Source organism: Euleptes europaea, chromosome 21 (assembly GCF_029931775.1).
Source record: "Euleptes europaea isolate rEulEur1 chromosome 21, rEulEur1.hap1, whole genome shotgun sequence".
In the NCBI taxonomy this organism is placed as follows: Eukaryota; Metazoa; Chordata; class Lepidosauria; order Squamata; family Sphaerodactylidae; genus Euleptes; species Euleptes europaea.
The window spans coordinates 11,676,920-11,692,540 of NC_079332.1; the positions used below are offsets into that span (position 1 = coordinate 11,676,920).

General features: G+C 46.0%; 1 protein-coding gene across 1 annotated transcript; it reads left to right on the forward strand.

Moving 5' to 3' along the window:
* Positions 1-757: 757 nt before the first annotated feature.
* On the forward strand, positions 758-11,297 carry LOC130492615 (cytochrome c oxidase assembly protein COX19). Its single transcript, XM_056866374.1, has 3 exons — positions 758-853; positions 9,731-9,842; positions 11,198-11,297. Exons 1-3 carry the CDS (start codon positions 772-774, stop codon positions 11,283-11,285), a joined length of 282 nt encoding a protein of 93 aa, XP_056722352.1. The 5' UTR covers positions 758-771; the 3' UTR covers positions 11,286-11,297.
* Positions 11,298-15,621: the final 4,324 nt, after the last annotated feature.

Consider the following 15,621-nt stretch of genomic DNA (forward strand, 5'->3'; position numbering starts at 1 on the left):
TCCCATGTGTGTAGGCTTCTGAAGCTGACACCAGATTATTTAGGGTGGTTAAAACAAAATCGGACTGTGAAGAGCTCCAAAAGGATCTCTTCAGACTGGGGGAATGGGCATTAAGTGGCAACAGATTCAATGTGAGCAAGTGCAAAGTGATGCATATTGGGGCAAAAAATCCCAACTTCACATATACTCTAATGGTATCTGTGCTGGCAGCGACAGACTGAGAAAGGGATCTTGGGGTGGTCGTGGATAGCTCAATGAAGATGTCAACCCAGTGTGCGGCTGCTGTCATGCAAGGAACATTGTCACCTTGCAAAATTTGTAGCGTTTGCATACAGCCACTTTGTGTTAATTTTGTTCCTTGCATGACGTTTATATTAGTAAGTTTCCTTTGATTTTCGGTTTTCCCTTCTACAACACAAGGAGGATGCGGCCGTTTCAAATCCTTGAATAATTAATAACTCCATCAGCCCTGCAGTGGATATTTCTCCTTTGTGATGGGGGGGAAAAATGCATGTCGGGAGGGAGAGAGAGAGAGAGAGACACGTGTCGTGCAAAGAGTAACGCGTGAACGTTGCAAACGCCGAAAAGGTCCCCGTCCCCCCCTTTTCCACCTAGCTGCAGATCCTGCAGAGAGAGAGAGAACGAACACACGCCTTCGCTCGATTCTCTCCGCCGTCGTTTGCTCTGGCCTGGGCGCCGCACCGGAACCCGGAAGCGGGGCGCCAGTTCCGGTCCCGGCGCGGAGGGCGAAGAGGAGGCCGCTCCGTTGCCATGTCGACGGCGATGCACTTCGGGAGCAAGAGCTTCAAGCCGAAGCCGCCGGACAAAGGCTCCTTCCCCCTGGACCACTTCGGTGAGACCCCGGGGGGGGGGGTGAGGTGGGGCTCGGAGCCAGTGCAGAGCACCCGCTTGGTGTGCAGGAGGGTCCCCGGGTTCAATCCCTAAGGGAGGGTTGGTGGCATTCCCAGGGCCGGATTGACGTGGAAGCGAAACAAGCCATAGCTTAGGGCCCCAACTCTCTTTGGCCTTCCCCCCCGCCCCAAAAAAAGGGGGAGAAAAACACACCTGGATGTACATTTCCAAAATATAAGATAAAAAACCGAATAAAATAAAACCTACATACAGCAACCGTGTTTTGTGTTGTGTAGGCTCCTGTGATGTAAGTAAGGGGGCCCCGCCTGCTAGCCTGCTCCCTAAAATGCCACTGGTTTGCTCATTTTCTATATATAGGGTGCCTACATTCTGCGTGGGCTGGTTTATTTTAAGTTAGAGCTTAATAATTATTTCACTGTCAATATGTGTGTGTAGTAGAAAAGGGCAAGAGTCCAGTAGCACCTTAAAGACTAACAAAAATGTTTTCTGGCAGGGTATGAGCTTTCGTGAGCCACAGCTCACTTCTTCAGATCTGAAGAAGTGAGCTGTGGCTCACGGAAGCTCCTGCCCTGCCAGAAAATATTTTTGTTCGTCTTTAAGGTGCTACTGGACTCCTGCTCTTTTCTACTACTGCAGACAGATCTGAAGAAGTGATCTGAAGAAGTGAGCTGTGGCTCACGAAAGCTCATACCCTGCCAGAAAATATTTGTGTTAGTCTTTAAGGTGCTACTGGACTCTTGCTCTTTTCTACTACTGCAGACAGCTCTGAAGAAGTGATCTGAAGAAGTGAGCTGTGGCTCACGAAAGCTCATACCCTGCCAGGAAATATTTTTATTAGTCTTTAAGGTGCTACTGGACTCTTGCTCTTTTCTACTACTGCAGACAGCTCTGAAGAAGTGATCTGAAGAAGTGAGCTGTGGCTCACGAAAGCTCATACCCTGCCAGAAAATATTTGTGTTAGTCTTTAAGGTGCTACTGGACTCTTGCTCTTTTCTACTACTGCAGACAGCTCTGAAGAAGTGATCTGAAGAAGTGAGCTGTGGCTCACGAAAGCTCATACCCTGCCAGGAAATATTTTTATTAGTCTTTAAGGTGCTACTGGACTCTTGCTCTTTTCTACTACTGCAGACAGCTCTGAAGAAGTGATCTGAAGAAGTGAGCTGTGGCTCACGAAAGCTCATACCCTGCCAGAAAATATTTTTATTAGTCTTTAAGGTGCTACTGGACTCTTGCTCTTTTCTACTACTGCAGACAGCTCTGAAGAAGTGATCTGAAGAAGTGAGCTGTGGCTCACGAAAGCTCCTACCCTGCCAGAAAATATTTTTGTTCGTCTTTAAGGTGCTACTGGACTCCTGCTCTTTTCTACTACTGCAGACAGATCTGAAGAAGTGATCTGAAGAAGTGAGCTGTGGCTCACGAAAGCTCATACCCTGCCAGAAAATATTTGTGTTAGTCTTTAAGGTGCTACTGGACTCTTGCTCTTTTCTACTACTGCAGACAGCTCTGAAGAAGTGATCTGAAGAAGTGAGCTGTGGCTCACGAAAGCTCATACCCTGCCAGGAAATATTTTTATTAGTCTTTAAGGTGCTACTGGACTCTTGCTCTTTTCTACTACTGCAGACAGCTCTGAAGAAGTGATCTGAAGAAGTGAGCTGTGGCTCACGAAAGCTCATACCCTGCCAGAAAATATTTGTGTTAGTCTTTAAGGTGCTACTGGACTCTTGCTCTTTTCTACTACTGCAGACAGCTCTGAAGAAGTGATCTGAAGAAGTGAGCTGTGGCTCACGAAAGCTCATACCCTGCCAGGAAATATTTTTATTAGTCTTTAAGGTGCTACTGGACTCTTGCTCTTTTCTACTACTGCAGACAGCTCTGAAGAAGTGATCTGAAGAAGTGAGCTGTGGCTCACGAAAGCTCATACCCTGCCAGAAAATATTTTTATTAGTCTTTAAGGTGCTACTGGACTCTTGCTCTTTTCTACTACTGCAGACAGCTCTGAAGAAGTGATCTGAAGAAGTGAGCTGTGGCTCACGAAAGCTCCTACCCTGCCAGAAAATATTTTTGTTCGTCTTTAAGGTGCTACTGGACTCCTGCTCTTTTCTACTACTGCAGACAGATCTGAAGAAGTGATCTGAAGAAGTGAGCTGTGGCTCACGAAAGCTCATACCCTGCCAGAAAATATTTGTGTTAGTCTTTAAGGTGCTACTGGACTCTTGCTCTTTTCTACTACTGCAGACAGCTCTGAAGAAGTGATCTGAAGAAGTGAGCTGTGGCTCACGAAAGCTCATACCCTGCCAGGAAATATTTTTATTAGTCTTTAAGGTGCTACTGGACTCTTGCTCTTTTCTACTACTGCAGACAGCTCTGAAGAAGTGATCTGAAGAAGTGAGCTGTGGCTCACGAAAGCTCATACCCTGCCAGAAAATATTTTTATTAGTCTTTAAGGTGCTACTGGACTCTTGCTCTTTTCTACTACTGCAGACAGCTCTGAAGAAGTGATCTGAAGAAGTGAGCTGTGGCTCACGAAAGCTCCTACCCTGCCAGAAAATATTTTTGTTCGTCTTAAGGTGCTACTGGACTCCTGCTCTTTTCTACTACTGCAGACAGATCTGAAGAAGTGATCTGAAGAAGTGAGCTGTGGCTCACGAAAGCTCATACCCTGCCAGAAAATATTTTTGTTAGTCTTTAAGGTGCTACTGGACTCTTGCTCTTTTCTACTACTGCAGACAGCTCTGAAGAAGTGATCTGAAGAAGTGAGCTGTGGCTCACGAAAGCTCATACCCTGCCAGAAAATATTTGTGTTAGTCTTTAAGGTGCTACTGGACTCCTGCTCTTTTCTACTACTGCAGACAGATCTGAAGAAGTGATCTGAAGAAGTGAGCTGTGGCTCACGAAAGCTCCTACCCTGCCAGAAAATATTTTTATTAGTCTTTAAGGTGCTACTGGACTCTTGCTCTTTTCTACTACTGCAGACAGCTCTGAAGAAGTGATCTGAAGAAGTGAGCTGTGGCTCACGAAAGCTCATACCCTGCCAGAAAATATTTGTGTTAGTCTTTAAGGTGCTACTAGACTCCTGCTCTTTTCTACTACTGCAGACAGATCTGAAGAAGTGATCTGAAGAAGTGAGCTGTGGCTCACGAAAGCTCCTACCCTGCCAGAAAATATTTTTGTTCGTCTTTAAGGTGCTACTGGACTCCTGCTCTTTTCTACTACTGCAGACAGCTCTGAAGAAGTGATCTAAAGAAGTGAGCTGTTGCTCACGAAAGCTCATACCCTGCCAGAAAATATTTTTATTAGTCTTTAAGGTGCTACTGGACTCTTGCTCTTTTCTACTACTGCAGACAGCTCTGAAGAAGTGATCTGAAGAAGTGAGCTGTGGCTCACGAAAGCTCATACCCTGCCAGAAAATATTTTTATTAGTCTTTAAGGTGCTACTGGACTCTTGCTCTTTTCTACTACTGCAGACAGCTCTGAAGAAGTGATCTGAAGAAGTGAGCTGTGGCTCACGAAAGCTCATACCCTGCCAGAAAATATTTTTATTAGTCTTTAAGGTGCTACTGGACTCTTGCTCTTTTCTACTACTGCAGACAGCTCTGAAGAAGTGATCTGAAGAAGTGAGCTGTGGCTCACGAAAGCTCCTACCCTGCCAGAAAATATTTTTGTTCGTCTTAAGGTGCTACTGGACTCCTGCTCTTTTCTACTACTGCAGACAGATCTGAAGAAGTGATCTGAAGAAGTGAGCTGTGGCTCACGAAAGCTCATACCCTGCCAGAAAATATTTTTGTTAGTCTTTAAGGTGCTACTGGACTCTTGCTCTTTTCTACTACTGCAGACAGCTCTGAAGAAGTGATCTGAAGAAGTGAGCTGTGGCTCACGAAAGCTCATACCCTGCCAGAAAATATTTGTGTTAGTCTTTAAGGTGCTACTGGACTCCTGCTCTTTTCTACTACTGCAGACAGATCTGAAGAAGTGATCTGAAGAAGTGAGCTGTGGCTCACGAAAGCTCATACCCTGCCAGAAAATATTTTTATTAGTCTTTAAGGTGCTACTGGACTCTTGCTCTTTTCTACTACTGCAGACAGCTCTGAAGAAGTGATCTGAAGAAGTGAGCTGTGGCTCACGAAAGCTCATACCCTGCCAGAAAATATTTGTGTTAGTCTTTAAGGTGCTACTAGACTCCTGCTCTTTTCTACTACTGCAGACAGATCTGAAGAAGTGATCTGAAGAAGTGAGCTGTGGCTCACGAAAGCTCCTACCCTGCCAGAAAATATTTTTGTTCGTCTTTAAGGTGCTACTGGACTCCTGCTCTTTTCTACTACTGCAGACAGCTCTGAAGAAGTGATCTAAAGAAGTGAGCTGTTGCTCACGAAAGCTCATACCCTGCCAGAAAATATTTTTATTAGTCTTTAAGGTGCTACTGGACTCTTGCTCTTTTCTACTACTGCAGACAGCTCTGAAGAAGTGATCTGAAGAAGTGAGCTGTGGCTCACGAAAGCTCATACCCTGCCAGGAAATATTTTTATTAGTCTTTAAGGTGCTACTGGACTCTTGCTCTTTTCTACTACTGCAGACAGCTCTGAAGAAGTGATCTGAAGAAGTGAGCTGTGGCTCACGAAAGCTCATACCCTGCCAGAAAATATTTTTATTAGTCTTTAAGGTGCTACTGGACTCTTGCTCTTTTCTACTACTGCAGACAGCTCTGAAGAAGTGATCTGAAGAAGTGAGCTGTGGCTCACGAAAGCTCCTACCCTGCCAGAAAATATTTTTGTTCGTCTTAAGGTGCTACTGGACTCCTGCTCTTTTCTACTACTGCAGACAGATCTGAAGAAGTGATCTGAAGAAGTGAGCTGTGGCTCACGAAAGCTCATACCCTGCCAGAAAATATTTTTGTTAGTCTTTAAGGTGCTACTGGACTCTTGCTCTTTTCTACTACTGCAGACAGCTCTGAAGAAGTGATCTGAAGAAGTGAGCTGTGGCTCACGAAAGCTCATACCCTGCCAGGAAATATTTTTATTAGTCTTTAAGGTGCTACTGGACTCCTGCTCTTTTCTACTACTGCAGACAGATCTGAAGAAGTGATCTGAAGAAGTGAGCTGTGGCTCACGAAAGCTCATACCCTGCCAGAAAATATTTTTATTAGTCTTTAAGGTGCTACTGGACTCTTGCTCTTTTCTACTACTGCAGACAGCTCTGAAGAAGTGATCTGAAGAAGTGAGCTGTGGCTCACGAAAGCTCATACCCTGCCAGAAAATATTTGTGTTAGTCTTTAAGGTGCTACTAGACTCCTGCTCTTTTCTACTACTGCAGACAGATCTGAAGAAGTGATCTGAAGAAGTGAGCTGTGGCTCACGAAAGCTCCTACCCTGCCAGAAAATATTTTTGTTCGTCTTTAAGGTGCTACTGGACTCCTGCTCTTTTCTACTACTGCAGACAGCTCTGAAGAAGTGATCTAAAGAAGTGAGCTGTTGCTCACGAAAGCTCATACCCTGCCAGAAAATATTTTTATTAGTCTTTAAGGTGCTACTGGACTCTTGCTCTTTTCTACTACTGCAGACAGCTCTGAAGAAGTGATCTGAAGAAGTGAGCTGTGGCTCACGAAAGCTCATACCCTGCCAGAAAATATTTTTATTAGTCTTTAAGGTGCTACTGGACTCTTGCTCTTTTCTACTACTGCAGACAGCTCTGAAGAAGTGATCTGAAGAAGTGAGCTGTGGCTCACGAAAGCTCATACCCTGCCAGAAAATATTTTTATTAGTCTTTAAGGTGCTACTGGACTCTTGCTCTTTTCTACTACTGCAGACAGCTCTGAAGAAGTGATCTGAAGAAGTGAGCTGTGGCTCACGAAAGCTCCTACCCTGCCAGAAAATATTTTTGTTCGTCTTAAGGTGCTACTGGACTCCTGCTCTTTTCTACTACTGCAGACAGCTCTGAAGAAGTGATCTAAAGAAGTGAGCTGTGGCTCACGAAAGCTCATACCCTGCCAGAAAATATTTTTATTAGTCTTTAAGGTGCTACTGGACTCTTGCTCTTTTCTACTACTGCAGACAGCTCTGAAGAAGTGATCTGAAGAAGTGAGCTGTGGCTCACGAAAGCTCATACCCTGCCAGAAAATATTTTTATTAGTCTTTAAGGTGCTACTGGACTCTTGCTCTTTTCTACTACTGCAGACAGCTCTGAAGAAGTGATCTGAAGAAGTGAGCTGTGGCTCACGAAAGCTCATACCCTGCCAGAAAATATTTTTATTAGTCTTTAAGGTGCTACTGGACTCTTGCTCTTTTCTACTACTGCAGACAGCTCTGAAGAAGTGATCTGAAGAAGTGAGCTGTGGCTCACGAAAGCTCCTACCCTGCCAGAAAATATTTTTGTTCGTCTTTAAGGTGCTACTGGACTCCTGCTCTTTTCTACTACTGCAGACAGCTCTGAAGAAGTGATCTAAAGAAGTGAGCTGTGGCTCACGAAAGCTCATACCCTGCCAGAAAATATTTTTATTAGTCTTTAAGGTGCTACTGGACTCTTGCTCTTTTCTACTACTGCAGACAGCTCTGAAGAAGTGATCTGAAGAAGTGAGCTGTGGCTCACGAAAGCTCATACCCTGCCAGAAAATATTTTTATTAGTCTTTAAGGTGCTACTGGACTCTTGCTCTTTTCTACTACTGCAGACAGCTCTGAAGAAGTGATCTGAAGAAGTGAGCTGTGGCTCACGAAAGCTCCTACCCTGCCAGAAAATATTTTTGTTCGTCTTTAAGGTGCTACTGGACTCCTGCTCTTTTCTACTACTGCAGACAGCTCTGAAGAAGTGATCTAAAGAAGTGAGCTGTGGCTCACGAAAGCTCATACCCTGCCAGAAAATATTTTTATTAGTCTTTAAGGTGCTACTGGACTCTTGCTCTTTTCTACTACTGCAGACAGCTCTGAAGAAGTGATCTGAAGAAGTGAGCTGTGGCTCACGAAAGCTCATACCCTGCCAGAAAATATTTTTATTAGTCTTTAAGGTGCTACTGGACTCTTGCTCTTTTCTACTACTGCAGACAGCTCTGAAGAAGTGATCTGAAGAAGTGAGCTGTGGCTCACGAAAGCTCATACCCTGCCAGAAAATATTTGTGTTAGTCTTTAAGGTGCTACTGGACTCCTGCTCTTTTCCACTACTGCAGACAGCTCTGAAGAAGTGATCTGAAGAAGTGAGCTGTGGCTCACGAAAGCTCATACCCTGCCAGAAAATATTTTTGTTAGTCTTTAAGGTGCTACTGGACTCTTGCTCTTTTCTACTACTGCAGACAGACTAACACGGCTACCCACTGTGAAATATGTGTGTGTGTGTTAAGTGCCATCAAGTCACTTCCGACTCATGGCGACCCTATGAAAGTCCTCCAGAATGTCCTATCTTTGACAGCCTTGCTCAGATCTTGCAAATTGATGGCTGTGGCTTCCTTTATTGAGTCAATCCATCTCTTGTTGGGTCTTCCTCTTTTCCTGCTGCACTATCAATATGCTTCTTCTTAATTGTATTTCAGTTCAACAGTTACTTTGATAAGATACATATTTTGTTATGTGCAAATGGCTTTAGATACCTATTAGGTCCATAAATTACCATATAGCATATATTCAACACAAAAAACAACGATAATTTGTTGTTGACAAAGGACAGCTGGACATATAAAGGGCCCCATTACCTTCAGTAGCTTAGGGCCTCATCAGACCTAAATCCGGCCTTCTCGGAGCCCTCTGCTCAGCCAAGGCGCTAGTCCCTTTGAGCGGCTCGGGGATTTAAAGGGGCCGCTGCCTTGATTTGGTCTGGGGGGGGGGGTCTTTTAAGTGACCGCACAAATGCAGATTTGGATCAGGACGAATGCACAGGTTAGGGCCCCCCCCCCCAAAATAAAGTGCCTAACTAGGGTGAGAATAAAGCTGCCTGTATCTCATTTAGGGTTGCCATAACCTCCAGGTACTAGCTGGAGATCCCCTGCTGTTACAGCTGATCTCTGGACGGCAGTTGAACTGTGGAACTCCCTGCCCCAGGATGTGGTGGTGGCTGCCAGCTTGGGAGGCTTGAAGACGGGAGCGGACATGTCCATGGAGGAATGGGGTATTCATGGCTACTAAAAATGGATACTAGTCACGACGCGTGCCTATTTTCTCCAGGATCAGAGGAACATGCCTATGATATTAGGTGCTGTGGAACACAGGCAGGATAATGCTGCTGCAGCCGTCTTCTTTGTGGGCTTCCTAGAGTAGGCTGACCATATTTCCTTGAGACAAAGATGGGACATTGGGACAGCAAAAACGGGACAGGAGCTATGTAATATTAGTGTCGCCCAATCAGAGGACTTTTTCTATGAGAATTTACCCAGCCATGCCTGCATGCAGCATAAGAAATGTCAGAACTGAAGGAAACAAACGTTGGAAGAGTAATGAGGTGCAAAATGGGACAAAATTGACATTTTAATTAAAAAGGAAATATGATAATAACGGGACTGTCCCATTCAAAACGGTACGTATGGCCAGCCTATCCTAGAGGCACCTGATTGGCCACTGTGTGAACAGACTGCTGGACTTGATGGGCCTGGGTCTGATCCAGCAGGGCTTTTTCTTATGTTCTGATCAGTTCCCCTGGAGAAAAGTCCAGGGTTGCTATGCAGAGGCAGGCAATGGCAAACCACCCCTGTCCATCTCTTGCCCTGACCAGGATGGCCCAGGCTAGCTTGATCCTTTATCCGAGTTTGGCTTGCCGGGAGGTCCACCACAGAATGTCTCGGGAGGCTGAAACACTCCCCACCTGCTAGTCTTGTCCCTCTCACTTGTTTTTGTTCCCGAGCTGATTCTGTTTCTATCCCCCCCATGTACCTTCCTTCTGATACAGGTGAATGTAAAGCCTTCAAAGAAAAATACATGAAGTGTCTCCGGGAGAACGGCTTTGAGAACAACCTGTGCAGGCAGGAATCGAAGGAATACTTAGAGTGCCGAATGGACAGGTGAGTGCTTTTCCTGGCTGTTTGCGAAACCTCACTGACGCTGGCGGATGTTTGCTGCGGTGTGTGGATTGTGGATCAGCTCGCGCTGAGATGTCAGCCATTGTCCGTTCCTCTGAATGGCTTATCTGAGAAATTGTTGGTGGGGTGGGATGGGGAGGGTCTTCCTCACTTGCAGGAAAAAACACACGAGGAATGGCATTTTGGAAAAGGCCCTTTGCCTTCTGCCTGTGTTCAGTCGCTGCTCAGACTTTAGAAGAAGAATTAGAAGAAGAAGAGTTGGTTTTTATATGCCGACTTTCTCTACCACTTAAGGAAGAATCAAACCGGCTTACAATCACAAGATAATGGAATGCCCCCTCTTTAGACACCATCGGGATAAGTGTATTTCCCCCATATTGGCGAGAATTCCTGCCCCCATAACAAGAGACAAAATAGTCCCCTTTTTGCTGATGGGTGGAGATCTAAATATAACGTTGGCCATGGTCAAATATCTCTCCATCGTATTTTCCTCTAAGAAATAACTGTTCAGGATCTATGGGTCATAGGAGCAAAGAAGGAAAAGAAAAGACATGAGCCGACCCTTCCCAAAGAAATGATGCACTATAGCCAATGGTTTGATCCAGCGTGTGCCGTTAACAACCAAGACCCTGTCAGTACTATTTCTAAAATGTCACCGTGAATGCCCGCTGTCCTTTTTATCCTCTCAACACCCTGATGAGGTATCTTGGTATCATTTCTTGGTATCATTTCTCTTTTAAGAAAGCTGAGAGGGTTTTTTTTTAAAAGAGAGATGGCTTCAACTCAGTGGTAAAGGGATGTGCGTTGGGGGGTTTCAGATTCACTCCCTTTCATCCCGTTTTGAAAAGGACCCCAGGAGGTAGAACTGGAAAGAATCTCTTCTTGAGGCCGATCAGACATGGGGTATACCTGGGCTATAGGAAGCCAAGATCTGATGTCATGTAAGAGCAAGAGTCCGGTAGCACCTTAAAGTCTAACAGAATTTCTGGCAGGGTATGAGCAGGGAGAACCAGCGTAGTGTAGAGGTTAAGAGTGGTGGACTCTAATCTGGAGAACCGGGTTCGATTCCCCACTCCTCCACGTGAACAGCGGACTCTAATCTGGTGAACCAGGTTGGTTTCTTCACTCCTACACAGCTGGGTGACCTTGGGCTAGTCACAGTTCTCTTCAAGCTCTCTTACTTCAACCTCACAAGGTGTCTGTTGTGGGGAGGGGAAGGGAAGGAGATTGTAAGCTGGTTTGATTCTCTTTTTAAAAGGTAGGGATATTTCTTCTTCTAGTAAAATGAGTAAGGCAAGCTTAACATTTTCTAAATCTTGTTGTTTTTTTTAATTTAGGCAGCTGATGGCCAGAGAACCACTGGAAAAACTAGGATTTAAAGACCTCATAGAAGAGAAGGTTGAAGCCAAGAATGAGAAGTTGTAAGGAAGGGACGACAATTCTTGGCTGCCTTTGATGGAACGTAACATCTGCAACAGATCATATTGTATGTTGGGAAAAAATATATATTTGGGGGGCATTTGTTGTGAAAGAAATTACGGAAATGATCACCCCAGTAGAATATTGTCTGGGAGTGGGTGGAGGGCAAATCTTCCTTGGAGGTTCAGATTTTCCCTATGTGCTCCAACACTCATTTCACAAATAGGGGCGGGGGATTTGCTGAAATGCCTGGAACAGAAGCTGCATTCTCTTGCCCTCGCCGTACACAAGATGGTCAGACGGCCGGCTTACAAGAATCCTTGCAAATGTGCCTTTGGCGATTGCGCTCATAAATCAAAATCTGTCAATCATTTCAAGAGTAGAGGTTTCTCCAAGGAATGGCGGTATGGATCTTAAGCATAGGTGCTTAGAACCCGCTTTCCAGTAGGGCTTCCGTTCAACCAGAGGCTTTCAGAGTTGGCATTGTATATAAAGTGTGGTTGCTATGCGAGCTGGGTTTACTGGGGAAAATAAAACCCTGGGTTTTTGACTGAATGTTTGCTCTCCCTTCTTCCTTCTGTAGCTCTTTTAGATATGAAAAAAAAAAGATGTTTCTTGTTAGAGGCAAGTCTTTGGGGGCTGTTCCTTCATCTCCAATTTCCATCCTTCATAAAAACGGCCCGTATCGTATACAGTGTAATGGTACTGTGTATTTCATGATGCTCGCGTGCAGTATTTTCCACATGGGGGGGTGGGCTGTTACTAAGACACTGGTCTGCTGGAAACATGGGCCATGATCCGGAACGTCATTAGGCACATGGCATTAGCTGCTGCGGCAGGTGAGGGTTTGTTGCTTTGTGAAAATGACCCTTTGTAGGGATGTGAAAGGGCCGACATCGTGGAAGTAATAGCATAAGGCAGGGGTGGGGAACGTCACACCCGGGGGCCGTTTAAGGCCAGCGAAATCATTTGGTCTGGCCCTTTGTGGGTCCTGGCAGATCTCTAGCTCAGAAGGATCTAAGACTGGCGATCCGCCCCGCAGACAGGAATAGCCTCTATTCAAGGTGGATGTGAGTTTGTTTTGCCGAGAAAAGGAACCTTTTCCCCCACTTGCAGAAGAGTTGTTAGCTATGGAGCTGCTAGGACCACCCAAGAAACTGTGTTAACCCTTTCCCACCCGGGCCATTCCCTCTGTACTATGAGAGGGCTAGGGGCGGAAGTGACAACAATGGAGGGATTAAAGTTGGCAGGGCGGCGGCGGGGGGTGGGGAGCTCTTAGCCAGTGTGTCTTCATTTCATCTCTGCAGGCAGAGGGAGCAGGAGCTGGCTGTAGAATCCGGCCCCAACCATGCAGATCAGGAGCAACTCCGGCATGCGGCTGGACAGCTACGCCCGGCTGGTGCAACAGACCATCCTGTGCCACCAGGTGGGCGAGTGCGCCACCAGTTGGATGCCTGCCTTACCTGTGCCGGGGAGGGGGTCATCTTGGGCAGCTGCCTGCTTGGGGCTTGGCCGGCTAATTTTTAAGTTGATAATTTTGTATGGCCTGCGAATGATGTTATAAATATCCAAATGGCCCTTGGTGGAAAAAAGGTTCCCCACCCCTGGCATAAGGGAATGTGTAGATGTGAGGTGGCTCAGTGGTAGAGCATTTGCTTGACATGTAGAAGGTCCCAGGTTCAGTCCCCGGCATCTCCAGTTAAAGGATACGGCAGTAAATAATGTGAATGACCTCTGCCTGAGACCCTGGAGAGCCGCTGCCAGTTTGAGTAGACAGTTAAATTCTGGAACTCCCTGCCCCAGGATGTGGTGATGGCCGCCAACTTGGAAGGCTTGAAGAGGGGAGTGGACATGTTCATGCAAGATAGGGTTATCCATGGCTACTAGTCACGATGAATACCTATTCTCCAGTATCAGAGGAGCATGCCTATGATACTAGGCACTGTGGAACACAGGCAGGATAATGCTGCTGCAGTTGTCTTGCTTGTGGGCTTCCTAGAAGCACCTGGTTGGCCACGGTGTGGACAGACTGCTGGACTGGATGGACCTTGGTCTGATCCATCAGGGCTTTTCTGAAGTTCTTGATACTGGCCTTAATGGACTGATGGTTTGATTCAGGAGAATGCAACTTTATGTGCATTCATGTGATTTTAAAACAGAAAGCCCAGGTCTTTTTCCCTGAGCGATACAGCACAAGCGTGGGAAGAATCTTCATAGTCTTCCAAGGAGACACAATAAATTTTCCCCATGCTTCTGTGAAGGGAATCTTCTTGGGGCTGTAGTGGAATCCGGTGCTGGCGGTAGAACAAGGCTGTCCTTTTTTGACAGGGCGCCTGCGAGATCTCATCCTGTGTAACAAATGGTAGGGGAACGCTCACCTTTCCCTGGTAAATGGCAAGGAGTCTATTTGCTTATGGAATTTGTAACATGAAGATTGAGCTCAAGGACGAACATGTTCCGAATGATTGCTTGCGGAGTTGGCCTTGTCTTCATGGGCTCTGTGCTTACCCGTCATTCAACCGGGTGTATTTTTTTCTTCTTAACCCTTGTTAAGCTTCATTGTGGCCAGTTACCTTAACCAGGGGTCCCCAACGTGAGAGCCAGCATGGTGTAGTGGCCAAGAGCGGCGGTTTGGAGCGGTGGACTCTGATCTGGAGAACCGGGTTTGATTCCCCCACTCCTGCACATGAGCGGAGGACGCTAATCTGGAGAACCGGGTTGGTTTCCCCACTCCTACACATGAAGCCAGCTGGCTGACCTTGGGCTAGTCACAGCCCTCTCAGCCCCACCTACCTCACAAGGTGTCTGTTGTGGGGAGGGAAAGGGAAGGTGACTGTAAGCCGGTTTGAGTCTCCCTTAAGTGGTAGAGAAAGTTGGCATATAAAAAAAAAACTCTCCTCCTCCTCAAGCTTGTAGGCACCTTTGAAACTATGGCTCAGCAAGGTGGGTGCAACCACAAAATGGCTGCCACAAAATGGCTGCCACAGGAGGCGGAGCCAGCCACAAAATGATTACGGCAGCTTAATTTCAGTTCACACAGTGAAGATCCTTGTGCTGAGTCCGCAGCTGCTGCCAACAATGTTTTTTTTTAAAGAAAAACCACAATCTACACAGCCGCTCAAAACCTTGCTGGGCAAAAGCCCCACCTGGCCCCACCCACTTTCCCAAAAACACCAGGTGGGTGCCAGCAGTGGTATTGGCGGGCGCCGTGGCCCAAAACATTTCTTTTTAACCCGAGAGGAAGATTTGAGTCCAGCAGCACCTTAAAGACCAAAAGGTTTTCCAGGGCATAAGCTTTGACAACAGTAGCATTGAAGGCGCTGCTGAGTTTTAATCTTGCTCTTCTGCTGCAGACTGACGCGGCTACCCACCTGAAACTTTTTTTTTTTAACCCAGACTTTTAACTGAGCGATCCCATCTTTTCAAGCTCCTTTTTGGGGTCGGCTTCTGAATATTTTTTTTTTTAAATAATAACTATTTTAAGTTTAGTTTATAACAACAACAGCAACAAAGGTTAAACATCCTTGTAGTGTTGAGATACATTCCAATACTTGGTCTATTATACATCAGCGCTTTTTATCGAACTCAGACCATTTGTTGTATTCCCATAGCGGAATTTAATAAATGCAAATAATGTTAGTTTCGTGGGCGTCCTTTACTTCATAATGCTCCCTTCTCCACATATTCTAGAAAAGGCAGTCATCTATTTAAAAATTCCACAGAGCAAGATAAGTTATTTGCTACTTTGAATTGTGAAGATACCTTATCTAAAATTAAAAGGTTCCACACCTCCTCATATCAACACCCGCTGGAAGGCATTACTGAATATTGCTTTATGCTTCTGGCTGGGTGGTTGGGAGAGGCATCCGTGGCTTCACAACTGTGCAGTGGCCCAGTTTTGGTTTAGGGTTGCCAGCTCTGGGTTGGGAAATTCCAGGAGGCTTGGGGGTGGAGCCTGGGGAGGGCATGGTTTGGGGACGGGAGGAACCTTTGCAGGGCACGATGCGAATAGAGTCCGCCCTCCAATTCAGTTGGGCCGTTTATTTTTGGTAATTAGCAGGGCGTTCCAAGCTGAAGTGCCCTGCATATTTTTTTGAGTTCTTTACGCCAAACTGTCATTCCAGACATAACTGCGAAGGCGCATACCTGCTTCGCATTTCTTGAGCCCCTTTTGTATTTGCTCCACCCCCGCGTCAAAGCATTCACTGAAGGAAGCATGCAGAATCCCAGCCACGGCTGAGCTATGCAAACGACTATTGCTAATGGTTATGCAAACGAAGGACCGAAGGAGCAGGGAAGTGGGGGGTGGGTGGAATTTGTTTGACTTTCTCTTCTTGCCTTG

What these genes read in the sequence shown, in the direction of transcription:
- LOC130492615 (XM_056866374.1), top strand. Translation starts at nt 772, where the DNA reads ATGTCGACGGCGATGCACTTCGGGAGCAAGAGCTTCAAGCCGAAGCCG. An exon ending in CTTCCCCCTGGACCACTTCG is followed by an intron (nt 854 to 9,730) that starts GTGAGACCCCGG and finishes CTTCTGATACAG; the next exon opens with GTGAATGTAAAGCCTTCAAA. An exon ending in TTAGAGTGCCGAATGGACAG is followed by an intron (nt 9,843 to 11,197) that starts GTGAGTGCTTTT and finishes TTTTTAATTTAG; the next exon opens with GCAGCTGATGGCCAGAGAAC.